At 38.2% G+C, this 15,512-nt stretch overlaps 1 protein-coding gene and 2 non-coding genes across 3 annotated transcripts in view; 1 reads left to right on the forward strand and 2 right to left on the reverse strand.

The window, feature by feature from the left end:
- The first annotated feature begins 1,694 nt into the window (after positions 1–1,694).
- LOC143138738 (U5 spliceosomal RNA) lies at positions 1,695–1,809 on the forward strand. The gene has a single exon (XR_012990282.1). It is a non-coding gene; the product is annotated as a U5 spliceosomal RNA (small nuclear RNA).
- A 1,778-nt stretch (positions 1,810–3,587) lies between these two features.
- On the reverse strand, positions 3,588–3,706 carry LOC143138739 (U5 spliceosomal RNA). Its single transcript, XR_012990283.1, has one exon. It is a non-coding gene; the product is annotated as a U5 spliceosomal RNA (small nuclear RNA).
- A 1,787-nt stretch (positions 3,707–5,493) lies between these two features.
- The window catches only part of LOC143138254 (cation channel sperm-associated auxiliary subunit epsilon-like), a 31,752-nt gene continuing 21,733 nt past the window's right edge, over positions 5,494–15,512 (reverse strand). The window contains exons 10-17 of the mRNA XM_076298752.1: positions 15,336–15,389; positions 15,060–15,093; positions 14,010–14,089; positions 13,061–13,160; positions 11,032–11,118; positions 6,080–6,237; positions 5,760–5,813; positions 5,494–5,623 (exon numbers count right to left, since the gene is read on the reverse strand). Coding sequence (XP_076154867.1) covers positions 5,494–5,623; positions 5,760–5,813; positions 6,080–6,237; positions 11,032–11,118; positions 13,061–13,160; positions 14,010–14,089; positions 15,060–15,093; positions 15,336–15,389 — 697 coding nt within the window. The remainder of the gene's footprint in view (positions 5,624–5,759; positions 5,814–6,079; positions 6,238–11,031; positions 11,119–13,060; positions 13,161–14,009; positions 14,090–15,059; positions 15,094–15,335; positions 15,390–15,512) is intronic.

The following is a 15,512-nucleotide window of genomic DNA, read 5'->3' on the forward strand; positions in this document are numbered from 1 at the left end:
AAATTAAGAACTGGGAGTATGTCGCGGGCCAAGCTCAACATTTATTGAATAACCGATGTTTTTATTGAATTAAAACTCTATACACACACAAGAAAAAATAGAATGCAGGCATTTCTGAATATAGCCTAATAGAAAAAATATATTGAATATCTGAATAGAAAAAATATATTGGCCTATTTTTGCAGGTGAACTATAAAAATTGTAAATAACATTTAACAACTATCAAAATTGTAATTGTAACTATTAACAACTCATGACAGTTCACGTTCAACGTAGTGCCGTTTTATGTTGTACTCTTTAGTGACAGCTACGGTGAATCCACATACCAAGCAAACGGGTTTGTCCTTGAATAATATGAACATATAATCGTTTTCCCACCTATCTTGAAAGCTCCGATTATCAATCTTTCGCTTCGCCATTTTTACGTTGATAGTTTGTCTGGTTGCATGGATACATGTTTTGTTTATGAACAGAAAAGGCGGCATTAACGATGCAACGCATTTTGGGATTTGAAGTGTTATCGGTGTATGATACACTGTACAGTATGTAGCAACTTGATGGGCTGCGTTGCCCTGGGCTGCGCTCATGCGCTGAATAGAATAGCGTGCTGGCCACTGTCGGGCCAGCTCAGATATGGATGCGCTGTATAAACTACGCGGCGGGCCACTTCTAATACAGATTGAGTAATGACCTCGCGGGCCACAAATAAGCAGCCCGCGGGGCCTGAGTTTGACATCCCTGCCCTATACGCTCCGCCCTCTCTCTTACTCTCACACACACTCTCATCCCCCCAGCCCCAAACGCAGCACAACATTTACACACAGAAATACCCTCCAAACCCTCCCAGACAGAACACCCTCCAGCACACATGAGTAAAATAGCCGCAGCCTAATAGCAAGAAAAGTGCCATAGTGCATAAGAGCACAGAATGCATATTGTCCAGAGGTGTTAGTGGTTGATCATGGCAAGGGAGGGGAAGATTGGGGGGTGAGGGGTGGCCACAGTTTTAATTAATGGATCTTCAATTAGTTGATCCAATGCAGTGTGTTTTGTATGCCAAATTAGTAGGCTATTGGTATAAAGACAAAGGAACAACTAATAGAGCTATATAGTCATGGGTGTGTGGGAAACGGACATACTAGCTTGGACTAAGCCATAACTCATTTCAGCCAATAAAGACATTCAGGAATATGGACATAGTTTTCCAGAAATTAGGAATATTGATCATGGACTATTTTAACATTGCTGGAACACTTGTGAGCCTATCTACAGTGGGCTATATCTTTTATATGTTTGTTGAAAATGAGTGGAGGACTCACCTCCTTTACAAAAAGCAGTAGGCCTACTAAATGAAAGTCCCACAAACCACTCATAAATCAAAGGTAGGGTATTACGGAGAATACAGATCTGGAAGAAAAACACAAGCTACTTTCAGTGTACTCACATGTCGCACAGAAACTTGAGGGCGGGGTAGATGATTCCCAGCATGCACTGCGGATTTCTCCCACTGCAACGTTTAAATGTTATGTTTGCAAAATATTTATACTCTTAGCATGTTTATACTAAAAAGACTGAACACAATATATGAATGTGTATTATATATGCTCAAATTAATTTCAATCATGTTGCAACCCTGACTGTGAGTTGTAGGCTCCATTCACTAATACCGGAACAGGCTCATTTTAACAATCAGTACACTCTGGGTTCTCTTCAGATCGTATAAATCTTTCGCCTTTTACTAAAGATTTCCGTGGAGAGGACCATTATGAGTTTTAAATAATTTTTTGATGCCCTGTCATTGACAGGGCTCCCTCATATTGTCAAAAACAAATTCAAGATTGATTTTTGTCATCGAGGGCGCTAAGGTAGTCTGGATTCGTCGACTGGTGGGTGCAATTCGCTGCATTGATGCCGTCCGCGCGAGAAATCGAATTGGTCACATCCCGATGAACAAGTAGGCCTAGGAACAAAATGAAAATGCTACCGCTTGTTATTAAATGTCTGTTAGCGATAGTTACCAGTTATGTAGCAATACCAATTCGCAACGAAACATTACACCGTATTTTACACAAATACACTTTGTAGTAACATAGCTAGATGGAGGTTGGACACTATTGTTTCTAAGACTGATTTGATGACACAAATATGACAAAATGCAAATAAACAGTGTGTACACATTTAGTGATGTTACGGTTGATACCGAGGCTCCGAAGCGTGTGTCGAGAACGTCAAAGCCCCGTATCGAGGCTTGAGTTGTATTGGTAATTTGACGTCAGACGTGACGTTTGGCTCCACTGCTTCGAGTTGTGGTTCACTTTAGGCAGGACGCTTCGACTATTAAGATGCCCCATACTCGGATACGTAGCCTACTCGCGGTTAGTTGTCAGTCGTTGGTTGGTTGTAGGCATATATTTCACTGCTCTCTGTTCATTTATACTACCCAGTAACCAAAGCACTTTCACTGCCCTCTGTTCATACTCAGTTACAAAAGCACTTTGCTCTCTTCTGTGTCATTTTACCCAACGTCAGCCTACAATTTAATATAGTTTTTTTTTTCTCTGAAAGAAGGCTGATTGTAGGATATGATACTAGTCTAGTTGGACTAGAAATCGTGCGACCTCCTCGAGATAATATATTTTCGCGGATCACCTTCTACTTCATTTGTTACAAAGAGAGAAAATATTTCACTGCAAGGAAGTTTCTCTTTGGGACACTGGGCAAGGCGTTAGGTTATTCATGAATTTTCACGATTTTCACAGATCGCCTATATACTGTTAGGCTACAAAGAGAGGAAATATTTCAACATGGGAATCGCTTGTATTCCCCAATGCCTGTACTTACGAATGTATCAAGCATTTGCAGACCAAATTACGCTTTTTGTATTGCTCTTGTGTGTGGAATTTTTATGTGTTGTATTTTTATTGACCAGTAGGTGTCCTAGGGTGCATTCGAAGCCTCTAGAAATGAACCACTTTTCAACACATTTGGCTGGAAAGCTTCAAGGTTTCAAGAAGCTTCATCTCGCCATCACTATACATAGGTCCACATGTATTGTTTATGGGCGCAGCCATCTTGAAAAATCGAACTCAGGGTACGAACGAACAGACAAGCAGACTTGTTGGGCTAGAATGCACTAGCGACAATTTGACACAATACACACACGTATTACACAATGTTGGAAGACACAATAATAAGATTCATGCAAATCAGTTTCATGCAAAGGTGCTTTCAACAGAAAACTGTTCCCTTGAAATACTTATGATAATCATAAGACTCAAGACATTGCATTGTGTGCTCACGGGGAGGCGCTCGAGTCTAATGGAATGCCCTAGGATGGCCCGCCAGGCTAGGAATGCCCCCTTCTTTTCTTCGAAAACGGTACACGGAAGATGTGCCATGCTTTGCTCACGTGTCCTGTGCAAAGATTTCACGAAATAGTAGCCTACATTTGCATTTAAGTTACCAAACGCCTAGTTAAGAAGAATGCAATGTCGATAATGGTTATGCATCAAATTCTCGTGGAATCGACGTAGCCTAGTTGACGCACGTGGGTTGAAACTAAACAGCACTAATTCACCCACTTTTACATTCAACAGAGGAGCCCACATTGAAGCACACAAGTTTGTAACAATTCACTTGTTGGTCCTCAAAGGAAATCTTTCGTAAAAGGCGAAAGATCTATTCGACATAAAGAAAATCCTGAATGTAGGCCTACTTACTTATACAGACCCTTACTTATACAGTATGGTAGACTATACTGACAAGCCTGCGGCAAAAACGCGTTTCGCGGGAAATGTAGGGCTACCTAATAAAGCATAGGCCATGAAAATAAATTTTAAATCGAAAGGCCAAGGTAACTTTATCAGGATGCATAGTATCCTGGATCCATGAAAGAACTGGCCTTTAAAAAAAAATCTGCCTGCCTCTATGGGAATTTAACATAGGGGTATTTGCATATGCCCCCTGTATTTTAAGGAAGAACATCTATTTATTTGCGACACATCATTCATTCACAGGTTGAATTTTTCCATTTTTTTTAATTAAGGCATTAATATCGATTTCCTCTTTTTAGTCAACTTTAGCATGGGTGTATTCACTTATGCTTAACACTGTACCTCACTTCCTGTTCCACATGGCTAATGCAGTGTACAGTACATGAAAGTTGTTCTTCTTTCCCCAGACCTCAATACTATAGAAAACCTGTGGGGTGACTTCAAAAATGCTGTTTCTGAGGCAAAACCCAGAAATGCAGAGGAATTGTGGAATGTAGTTCAATCGTCCTGGGCTGGAATACCTGTTCACAGGTGCCAGTAGTTTGGTCGACTCCATGCAACACAGATGTGAAGCAATTCTCAGAAATAATGGTAATGCAACTAGATATTAGTGCAGTGATTCAAAGTAAACCAAAATCTTGAGACATTTTTCAGTTTAAATGTCTGAGTTTGTAAAGAAAAATGCAAACACTGCTATTTTTTTGAACGGCCTAACATTCCTTTTTCTTCACTTTCTGTAAAGGTATAACAAACTTGATCAATTTTGGTCATGTTTTGATTTGAAATTGAATGTGCAGTGTTCCCAATGCATTAATATTATGGAATTAACAGTTATTCTAAGGATTCTGAGCGTTATTATTTTTTTAAAAACACACTGCTGTTATTCTGCACATAACTGTATGTTTTCTGTCATTCCCTTTAAGAGGCATCAGTGCAACACCAAACAGCCCATCGGTATTTTGACAGTCAACTCATCTGAAGGGATCTGCTTGCACAATTCCATTAGTACTTGCTTTATTAAAACCTGTGTGTGATTAGCAGAGTATATCCTACATGCATTCTGCACTTGCCTATTAGTTGAACTCATAGGCAAACTGAACTGAAACTAACTTCACAGGTCTTATAGGCAATGACAAAACAGATATAAATGATTTACTTTCAGTATTGACTGACAAGGGGTTATGCAAGTCTTACATCGGGTGCACGATAGGGCCCTTCTTCTTACAGATGTTATTTAGTAAAAAAAATATAAGTTTCTACACTGACTGCCAATACATTTGCAAGACATTTTATTAGGGGAAACCTTTGTTCATTAAAAATACAGAAAGCACAGTTTATACCAGTGTCTCAGAAAACCAACATAACTTAAATGTTAAAATTATTCTTAAAGCTCTTCAGTAAAGGTACAGGATTAGAAATAATTAAACATTGTTTACATTAACAATATGTAATTTACAGTAAATGACTGCTAATGCAACAGCAACAGCATTAACCTATATGCCAATAATACATATTTCTACAAAGTTAGATAAAATGTATATACTTCCATTGACTAAGAAACGTTAAAGAAATACATCCTCTAGTTATGCAACATACTGATCTACATACTATACTTATTGCAATGCCACTCATCTAACACACAACAGCATATGTAGGCTACATACCAACATTTGGGTTCAAAAGAACCACTGTACGACAGAATGTCTATTTTCAAGTGTTTTCAATAGCATTTTTTCCTCATTTGTAATTCACGGAATATGTAAACATATCTGTAGTAACTGTAAGCTAAGATACAAAGTGTTATGAATGTAAAGATGAGTGTGACATAAGGGATGAGATATTCATACTTCCTGTGAAGACATACACAAAAACAAATACAGTGAGATGGAAAACAAGCATGTTGTTAAATTTCAATTGGATCAGTTTGAGGGAAACCAAACAGTATTTCATGTGTCATCATGACAATGGTTAAATCGTGTCTCTTACGTTTTAGTGATTCCATAGGTCTGGGCAGCAAAGGTGGTTGTCAGATCGCAGAAGCTGAGTAAGGAAAATCATGAAAGGAAACAGACGGTATGAATTTGCTTCCATCTAGTCATTATCAATATCACCAGAGGATATCAGAGAGGTATGTGTTTGTTTAAACTATGTTCTATAATCACATCAGTTACTAGGCCTCCAGGATTTATATAACTATAAAATGCAAATATAGATGGAAAAGGTATGTTGGTATAGTGTTGGCTTAATGTGTGTGCTTTGCCCAATGTAGATTTAAGTAAGAATTCAAGTGTGTCGTCTGTTATCACCTGTAATTTGGGTCCACAATCCTGGCTTTAAAGACATAAACAGCACTGTCGTCCTGAGAGAAGGTTATGTGGTTGCTAGAGCTTTGGTTTAAGATATCGTATGGCTGTGTCAAATTTCCTATACGGCCCTCCTCCAATATAAAACAGGACTGGTAGAACTGTAGGGGAAAAGACATGACATGTGTACACAAGTAACTTAAAGCAGCACTAAAGAAGATTTGCTCTTAGGGTCCCCCTACAGTTGAGAAGCTCAATAATAAATTAACCAAGTGTGTGTTTTTGCAGCAAACTATAAACACAACTGTGATACAGTATAGAGGGAATGCAACGGCCGCAGTCTGCAGAAAGAGAGCACCGAATTCCTGTAAGTAGCTATGGTTACACTTTACTTGACAGTATCGGCAGAATAAGAGTGACATGACACAAAAAACGAATGACGCTTAATAACAGAAGTGTTATGTCATAAACGTTTATGACTTGTTTATGACACGTTCATGACATAACACTTCTGTTATTAAGCGTCATTCGTTTTTTGTCATAAGTTAGGGTTGGGTTAGGGTTAGGATTAGGGTTGGGGTCATGACAGTGTGGAGGTGGATAGAACGGGCTGAAAATAAAGTAGGCACTGATATTCTTTAAAATCTTGTTTTCTGTAAATTTTGTCAGTCATTCAGATTAATCTTTGCAATTAATGCACTGTCATGTTTAACTGTTGGCTGCAGTGCTCCTAAATGTTTTAACTTTAACAAACAAAAAATACTCCATATAGCAGTTCAGTTGGAAATAAGTAACTTTTTACATTGAGAAATATGCACAAGTGCATGTGAAAATGTAGCCTAGGCCTACAGCACATTTCAATTAAGTGCAAAACAAACAAATAGCCTAGTCCATATCCATTAACTATGTTCAGTTTACTCGTTCAGTTGAAATCGTGTGAAAGTGGAGTGTAAACTGTGTTTAGCTTGTAGATTATAGCGCCATTCACGATATGAAGGTTCTTGTGCTTTGACTATGGGTGTAGCACAGAACTGTAATTTTGATTTTAGACTGCTTTAGTTCCTCGTGTTTTCTCAGGAAAAAATAATCAACTGGTTTGTCTTTTAGCACTATGTGCTTGGTTGTAAGATGCCGTTTGAGATGTGTTGGTTTCATACATTCATTACTAAGAACATCACCGTACACCACACATTACGGCCTGGGCTCATCCTCTGTTCCACTCCAAAAGAATCCATATTTGAGGTAATTAGAGTCATATTTTCTTACAGTTTTGCGACATTTATTGCTGACAGGGGCAGCTGCACTAACGTAAGCACTGCTTACGTCGCCACTGATATTAATGTTACTACCAAAATCACTAGTACTAGTGCTGGGCTCATTGTCTCTAGGCCTACCTTCATTTTCCCTACTGCTCAACATATTCGTTGTAGCCTACTCCTCTCTCCCGTTTGGAGCCATGATTGCTAGTATATCGATCCTTCTGGGTTATAAAAACAGACGAAGTGACTGCAAAATAATTACGTCATGTTGAACAACCAACAATGCTCGTTTGAATTACTCATGAAATCGTGATCTGATAGATATGCCACACATGTCAGATGAAAGAGGACACGGAGCTATCATTTGATATCATTTACATCCTTCTGGGTTATAAAACAGATGAAGTGACAGCAAAATAATCACTTCATATAGCTCATGAAATCGTGATCTGATAGATATGCCACACATGTCAGATGAAAGAGGACACGGAGCTATCATTTGATATCATTTACATCCTTCTGGGTTATAAAACAGATGAAGTGACAGCAAAATAATCACTTCATATACAGGGTACCCCCAGAATTGTCAGACCTAAATTTAAGACTTTTTAAGACCTTTTTAATACCACTTCAGATGAAATTTAATACCTACATCGCACCCATTCGGATAGAATAAATAATATTAAAGGTAAGATTAAACCTCAAATAATTACTATTTACAAGTGTTTGAACATGCCAAGATGAACATGACAGCAGTGCAGTGGCAACGCAAAGATTTGTCGTGGTAGTAACGTGACGGAATGTCCTGCTTCATGGACAAATTTACACAGAATAGAACCTAGTTGATTTCAGGGATTAAAGTGAAAAAAAAAACTTTTTTCAGGCCATACTGTAAGTTGTTCATATCAACCTATAGAGATAGCACCCCTTTTGCAGTCACGACCTATTGGTTTTTAATGTACAAAAAGATGCAAACAGCAAAGTAAAGCACCAAATAAACACCAAAACGAGGCTACAGGGTACTCTTAAGTTACTATATAATTAATGCCACCTACAGGTGAAGGCATAGAACATAACAATCCTATGGTTTGTGTACCCTGTAGCCTCGTTTTAGCCGCCATTGGCAGCCATGTGAATAAGGCGAATTAAGAGTGTTCTTGATTGAGATTGAGTTTTCCTGATGAACAAAACAATATTTCAATACCATCCCTGACCATTGCTGATTAGCCATTGCTGTTCTTTTCTACTGCAGCAATATTGTAGCAAGGCTTTAACTTACACTCTTATTTAATTACGTCAGGCCAAAAGTATTTAAAGGGGAGATTTTTTTTCTTAATATGCAATTCAACACCAAGTAAAATCTATAAAATCAAGTTTGCAAGACTTCACATTTCCTCATCAAAGTAATGAATCAGAACAGTCTAGATACTGTTCATATTTCCATTTGTTGCCTCATCCGCATTTAATGAAAACATGGTAATTTTGAGTTTTACAGACAACTCAGTTTTCCAATGAGCAGCAATACTGTGTGTGCTCATGCAGGAGGTTTGCGCATCTGATAACGACAATCTGGAGAGGGCGCTTTTGTCTTCAGCAACAGATTGTATAAGGTTGACAAGAGGTTGCGATATGGTGAGGGACAGGTCGTGTTGCGCTATGAAAGAACATGCGTAGCGCAAAAACGGTCAGCCATAGATAAACGTACACAAATCATGACGCTAATATGCGAGGTTCTGGTAGGCCTACTGGTTATGGTTTTGTGCTATACATTAATAATAGCAAAGTTTTAAGTTGACTATTTTAATTGCATGGTTATTTTTTGTCAACATACGCTCACAACCTACTGTCGTTAAAAGTGAGGCCTAAGCAAAATGGGCTATAAGGCTGTCTGTACGTCATAAACACGACTGACCCCCTTGCTTAACATAAAATAATAATGTCGCGAACTGTTCACGCTCTGAACTGAACACGCTCAGTCAAAACCTTCCGTCGGAAATTGGGAAAAACATTGTTGTACATGTCATAACAGACGGGAGGCATAGGCTACGGTTTATATTGCGTCACTTTACACATAATGTTAGTTGCATTGATTAAAAACTGTAACAATAATAGTACATCGGGTGGCATAGCAGGCTATTTGTTCAAGTCATAGGTGACACCCAAAATGAATGACCTCCCCTGACAAGAGTTCGCGATAGTAAGAAATTGTCTACATTGATGCATGGAAAGAACACAGCCTCCAAATGCCCATTCCTGCATGGCATTCAATTCAAGGCACACATTGTATCCCAATTTGTTTGACACAGAAACACTTTTTTGCCTTTACTTTGTTCATGGCGATGTAGTAGAGAATCATCATGAGTGCACACACAGGCTAACACTCAGGCCAAGTCAGGTAAGATCAGTTCGTGTCACAGATATGGAGCACAGAAAGGTCATTTTTCATCACTAAATAAAAAAATGATTTCTGTAAGGTGTACACCACGTCTGTAAATTGCTCAGCCCCAAAGTCCTCCACCATGGTTGTTATATTTCCAGATTCAGGACAGTCTGGCCTAAACATACATGAAAGTCATGTCCAGCTGGCAGCTTGCTGTGGTGAAATACATTTTAAAATGTAAGAATTGTATAATACGCCTTTTGTCTTTGTATTATTTCAAAGTCAAATCAATGCAAGTACTAATATATGAAATGGTGACAGATCTGGGTAGCCTAGACTGTGCTGAAAAAATATAGCATGTGTAAATGGCACTTACAATGGATAAATGTTTATAACTTATAAAGGTAGTGAGAATGGCCAAAAATAGAGTAGGGCTCATAGGGCTAAATAAAAAATTGCGTTTATTTCCGTAAGGCACACACCACATATTTTTCACTTTTGCTCAGCCCCAGAGAATCCTTCCACCATGGCAATGATATTGCCAGATTCAGGACAGGACAATATATACAGGGTTCCTACAGGTTTCTTCAAGTCAAATTCAAGTCTTTTTAAGACCATTTATATAAAAACTTAATACCTATTTCACGGCCTATTTCACAGACTTACCGGCAAAGAAAAACAAACAAATGTGAAAATATGGACTTTGTAAAGCATTATGGAAGAATGGTAACATTGTATCATAGTAGTGGTAGTGCACTGGCAGACAAATTTGCTTGTTTTCAAGATGAGATGTCTTAAAATAAGTCAATTTTTTTTTTTAATTAAGTCAAATGATTTGACAAGAAAGCGCTAGGTAAGTCTCTTTATACTGAAATCAATACCAACTAGTTTTTTTTATCTTGATATAAGATTAATAACACTTGGTTAGATTTTGTTAGATAAGCAGTTTTTGCAGTGCAGGACTGAGCGGCGGTCATATTTCGTACCGCTATGTGGTACATCTAGTTATAATCACTATAATCTTCATTACCAGTAGCATACTATCATCATGGGGAGTTTTCTCTCCCAACGTTTGAAATTGGTTTACGCTGTCGCTGTAGTGCAACTGGCTACAGCGCCCATACCACATTTGGGACTATGTGCTCACGGGGACCCAGGTTTGAGACTGACCCAGGACATTTCCCGATCCCACCTCATCTCTCCCTCCCTTGCTTTCTGTCACTCTCTTCACTGTCCTGTCGCATTAAAGGCATAACCCCCCCCTCCCCCCCCAAAAAAAAGAAATGTAAAAAAAAGAAAGAAATTGTGTTACCTACCTCAGGCCCCCGGAGGTCGCCTATCGGTTTATTTGGGTATAGCTGCATAACCGCATCCCAGGTCAGTGCCTCTCGAAGACAACCAGCCTGTAGAGCCAAACAAATCAAATCACATCAGCTACCACAATTTAGCATACAGTACACACTAGGGATGGCCCGATACCGATACTGGCACCTGGCCAATACTGGGCTCATGTACCCGTTAAAATTCCCCGATACCACCCACCAATACTACTTAATTACACAGTTTCCCCTAAATCATAGTAGCTTAGCTGCTGCTCTCAAGAAACTGCCTCTACGCTTTCATGAAGCCTACGTGTGACGCTTAATTCAGTCTCGCAAACATACAACTAGCTAGATTCATGTATCTGCATTTAATCTATGCAGCTAATACCCTCACACATATGGTTTTCCGTTTAAACTATAGCGTAACTAAACTATGCATGTGGCTTACACTTACAGTACACATAAAAAAAATCAGCTGTTTGTTGTAGGCTACATAATGAGTAGATGCATCGCCTTCTGATATATTGTGTAAATAAATCACCATCAATCTTTGCATTAATAGATAAATGAAAGTGACAACCTCATTATCTGTCATATCTGGGATAACCGGCTGTTTTTAACTCTGACGACTTTAGCACCACTGCCTGTCAAAATTGATTGAAAATAATCCGTGAACCGTAAAATCAACCTTCGACGAGTGTCGTGACACATTTTATAGGCTATTTGGAGTGAATATCCAAGACTAGTCTAGCTCTTGAAGAGGTTATAGCTATAGCCTACTAGAAATGAGTCAAACCAAGGAAGATAGTGGGCTGTATTTTGCACTCTGGCGCTTGGCGTAAAACTCGGTATTTTGCACGTTTATTTTTTAAACAATGCGCCCAGGGGTGTGGTAATTAACAACCTAGGGAGTGGCCTGGCGCATTGTCTAAAAATCGCTATTGTACACCTGGTCAGAAGTCTATGCGAGTTGTTTATATGTTATTTTAAGAGCGCATTGTCAACAGTCATATTGGCGGGTGCACAACGCACCATCCTTCTATCATCCATGAACACACACCAGCGCACGTCCAGGCAAAACATTACAAATTGCACGATTACAATGGGAAACATAATTAGAATAAAGATATTACGAAATACTGTACATCTCATGATGAGTAGTTATTCACCATCATTTGCAATTAGAGAGGCGAGAGACACGTATGGAGCACAGCTGAAGACGCACTGTCACGAGATATAAGCAACTCCTCTGCAGGATAAATGTTGGACTAGACATCCTACTAAATTTGAATAAGCTTTTGACGAGTGACGATACGCTTTTGACTGTCATGATAGGGCCCAGTAGCTTTGGTTAGGAAATTAAACCGAGTGTCTGTAGGCTATGTAGGACCGAACCACGGCAGACTTTGTGACAAAAGTTTCATCTAAGCATTTATTTTGCCTTTAAAGTCATATTTCGAGGTTGTTTTTCAGTCAGTGTAATATTTCGCTGAGAGATGCATTAGAGGTTAAGGAATGTATTTGTAGTCAAATTATAATACAAAAATAATATTTTAGGATTGTTTTGACCCTCTCTCCTTTCAAATTGCTATATCTCCGAATTCATTTTAGTGACATAGGACTCATTTTGCCGTGGCACGCCCCATTTGTGAACAATATAGTTGGTTTCTATTTGTCTTTGTACATATCCTACTGTAAATAAAACCGTAATGTGGAATTACAGAGTTTGTGACTTGCTTTTGTTTGTTTTGTATTTAGGCTAAGTTGTAGCCAGATAGCTCGCTATAACTGTGTAGCCTGGCTACATTACATTACAATTACAATAATTTTTATCAGAGCTTCCCCTATTCCAAAGAGCAGCAAGCACCACTGACACATACACACAGTGCAAAAAACAAAACACATAGATATATTCACATATAGATATAAAGGAGATCAAAATATTGTGTACTGCAAGTATACTATTGTATCCATTACAGTATACTCCGTTTTTTCAAACAAGTACACACAAAATGTTCTTAACCTGACGCATGGTGGTATTATAAGAATAGTCGTTACGACCAAATGTCTCCCAGACAATGAAGTTAGCATCGACGGTTTTGACAAATGTGTCTCCATCATACCTTTAGAGAAAAAGACAACAAACTCCATTTATATTTGGAAGGTTGCGTCCAAAATGCTATATCTCCGTTTTTAAAAACATTAAATAGTTTAATTATGTATTTCAGGCAATATCAATCAAATTGCACAACTGGGCAGTAGGGGCAGCCGTGGCCTACTGGTTAGCGCTTCGGACTTGTAACCGGAGGGTTGCCGGTTCGACCAGTAGGCACGGCTGAAGTGCCCTTGAGCAAGGTACCTAACCCCTCACTGCTCCCCGAGCGCCGCTGTTGTTGCAGGCAGCTCACTGCACCGAGATTAGTGTGTGCTTCACCTCACTGTGTGTTCACTGTGTGCTGAGTGTGTTTCACTAATTCACGGATTGGGATAAATGCAGAGACCAAATTTCCCTCACGGGATCAAAAGAGTATAAATACTTATACTTATACTTAATTTGATTGATATTGCCTGAAATACACAATTACATATTGTTTTGATTGAGTAAAGATAAATCAAATAACAATACCCAATTACAGTTTTACTAAAATGACTTGGAAAACAAAATGTGAAAAAAAAAAAACATTTATGAAAATTCATTAAAATGCTGGATATAGCGTTTTGGAACCAAACTCTTCATTTGTTCTCATGTCATATTGTCAATACTTCAAAACATATACAGTAATATGGTGTCAATTTCATGTCTAATGTATTGAGGATCAAAACCAAGTTTATAGAATGTTATGTCTTAGTTACAGATTCTGAGTTTACATTCTCAGATTCTGAGTTTCGATTCTCAATACATTAGACATTAAATTGACGCCATACAGTAAGTCCCAAAATTGATACTTGATTTATTAATGCCATCAACTTACAGCTCCAAAACAGGTTTGAACACAGACTGGTAGTGCATTTTGAACACACAGCCATAATTATTCCAGTCATATTCCACAACCTATCACAGGGAGACAAATTGTAAGTAAATAATGTTGTTATTAAGTATAGGAACGTGACATATTACCAACCGTCACGTATGTCCAACCTCTTACGTGTATGTCACTTAATATTCATTTCTATACAAACCAAGACGGTGGATTCCTAAAGAAACGCAAACACCCACACCATGCGTTTATCTAAATTAGCTATGTACCAAAAATTACATTTTATCGTGATTCGAAGATCTGTAAACAGTGTTGTAAGGCTGCGTGTACAAATCCGCTTGGAGCTCCAGTGGAATTTTGAATTGCTGACGAGAATTCTCGGACTAACCGTTGATGTGCTGTGAGAATGGTTGGGAATAAGCACCCACCAGCCCAGCACTAAACTCCGAGCGTGGTAAACAAAATTGGATATTTCAGGCAGTAAAAGCCCCGGTAAGAACCAAACTAGATTTTGTTCAAATCTACACACCTATGGCTACTGAAATATGTAAGGTTAATTTAGCAAATGTTATTTTGAAGTATTAAAAAACATTGTTGTTTTAGAATTTTCGAACGAAATGGTTGGTATTTAGCAGGTTTACGATAAATTATATTGCAATTAAGCTGTTTAAGTTGTATTATTGTTTCTGATATGACATTGAAATTTATTAGGGACAAATTAGTTTTCAATAGTTCCGAAATACCACTTCAATAAATTCCTTTGGCCAAACAGTGTATATAACACAATTTGATTGATGGACACCAATTCTCAACTCCACCGCTCTATGAAATTTCTAATGCAGACATTTAATTTTATATTTATTCTTCATAATTTAACAGGAAAACTAGAATTGACTACTCAGCTTTTTAGTGCTTTTCATACTTACTTTTGAATATGAGGTCATTGTTTAGTTTATCCTCTATTTTTTGTTTAAGCCTAAACATCTCCATTTTTTTCTTTTTCATAAATATATTTATATGTTGTTACTCTTCCACACAACTCACCACATCATCAGCTTGTGGAGTCCTTAACACAGACCTGCATCAATCCCCCAAAAGGTTAATAACATGAACAAATCAAATTTTACATGGTACATAAAGTTGACCTAAAACCTGATTTATGCAAAAATACAGAGAAAATGGATGGTCAATATCCATATTCAACATTGAGCATGAATGAGCCTTTAAACTACTTGTCATATCACATGCAACATGAAGGGAGATTGCATTTCTACATGCTTTATTTAATTAAATTCTGTTTTTGTGACAGTGGCACATTACCAAGGGATGGTGTAGTTATGGAATGTGTTCATTTCGCACTCCATATCCCATGGCCTGCAACACAAAACAGAGATGATGAAAGCAAAACCTGAGATGTGACTGCAAACCTGGGACTACAACTACAACTACTACTATTAACAACAACAGCAACAACTGAGCATCACAGCCATAGGCAAC

Source organism: Alosa pseudoharengus, unplaced genomic scaffold, assembly GCF_046254945.1.
Source record: "Alosa pseudoharengus isolate Yale_2024_CS ecotype anadromous, Long Island Sound unplaced genomic scaffold, YU_APseudo_1.1 YU_APseudo_1.1_scf_21, whole genome shotgun sequence".
Taxonomy (NCBI): Eukaryota; Metazoa; Chordata; class Actinopteri; order Clupeiformes; family Clupeidae; genus Alosa; species Alosa pseudoharengus.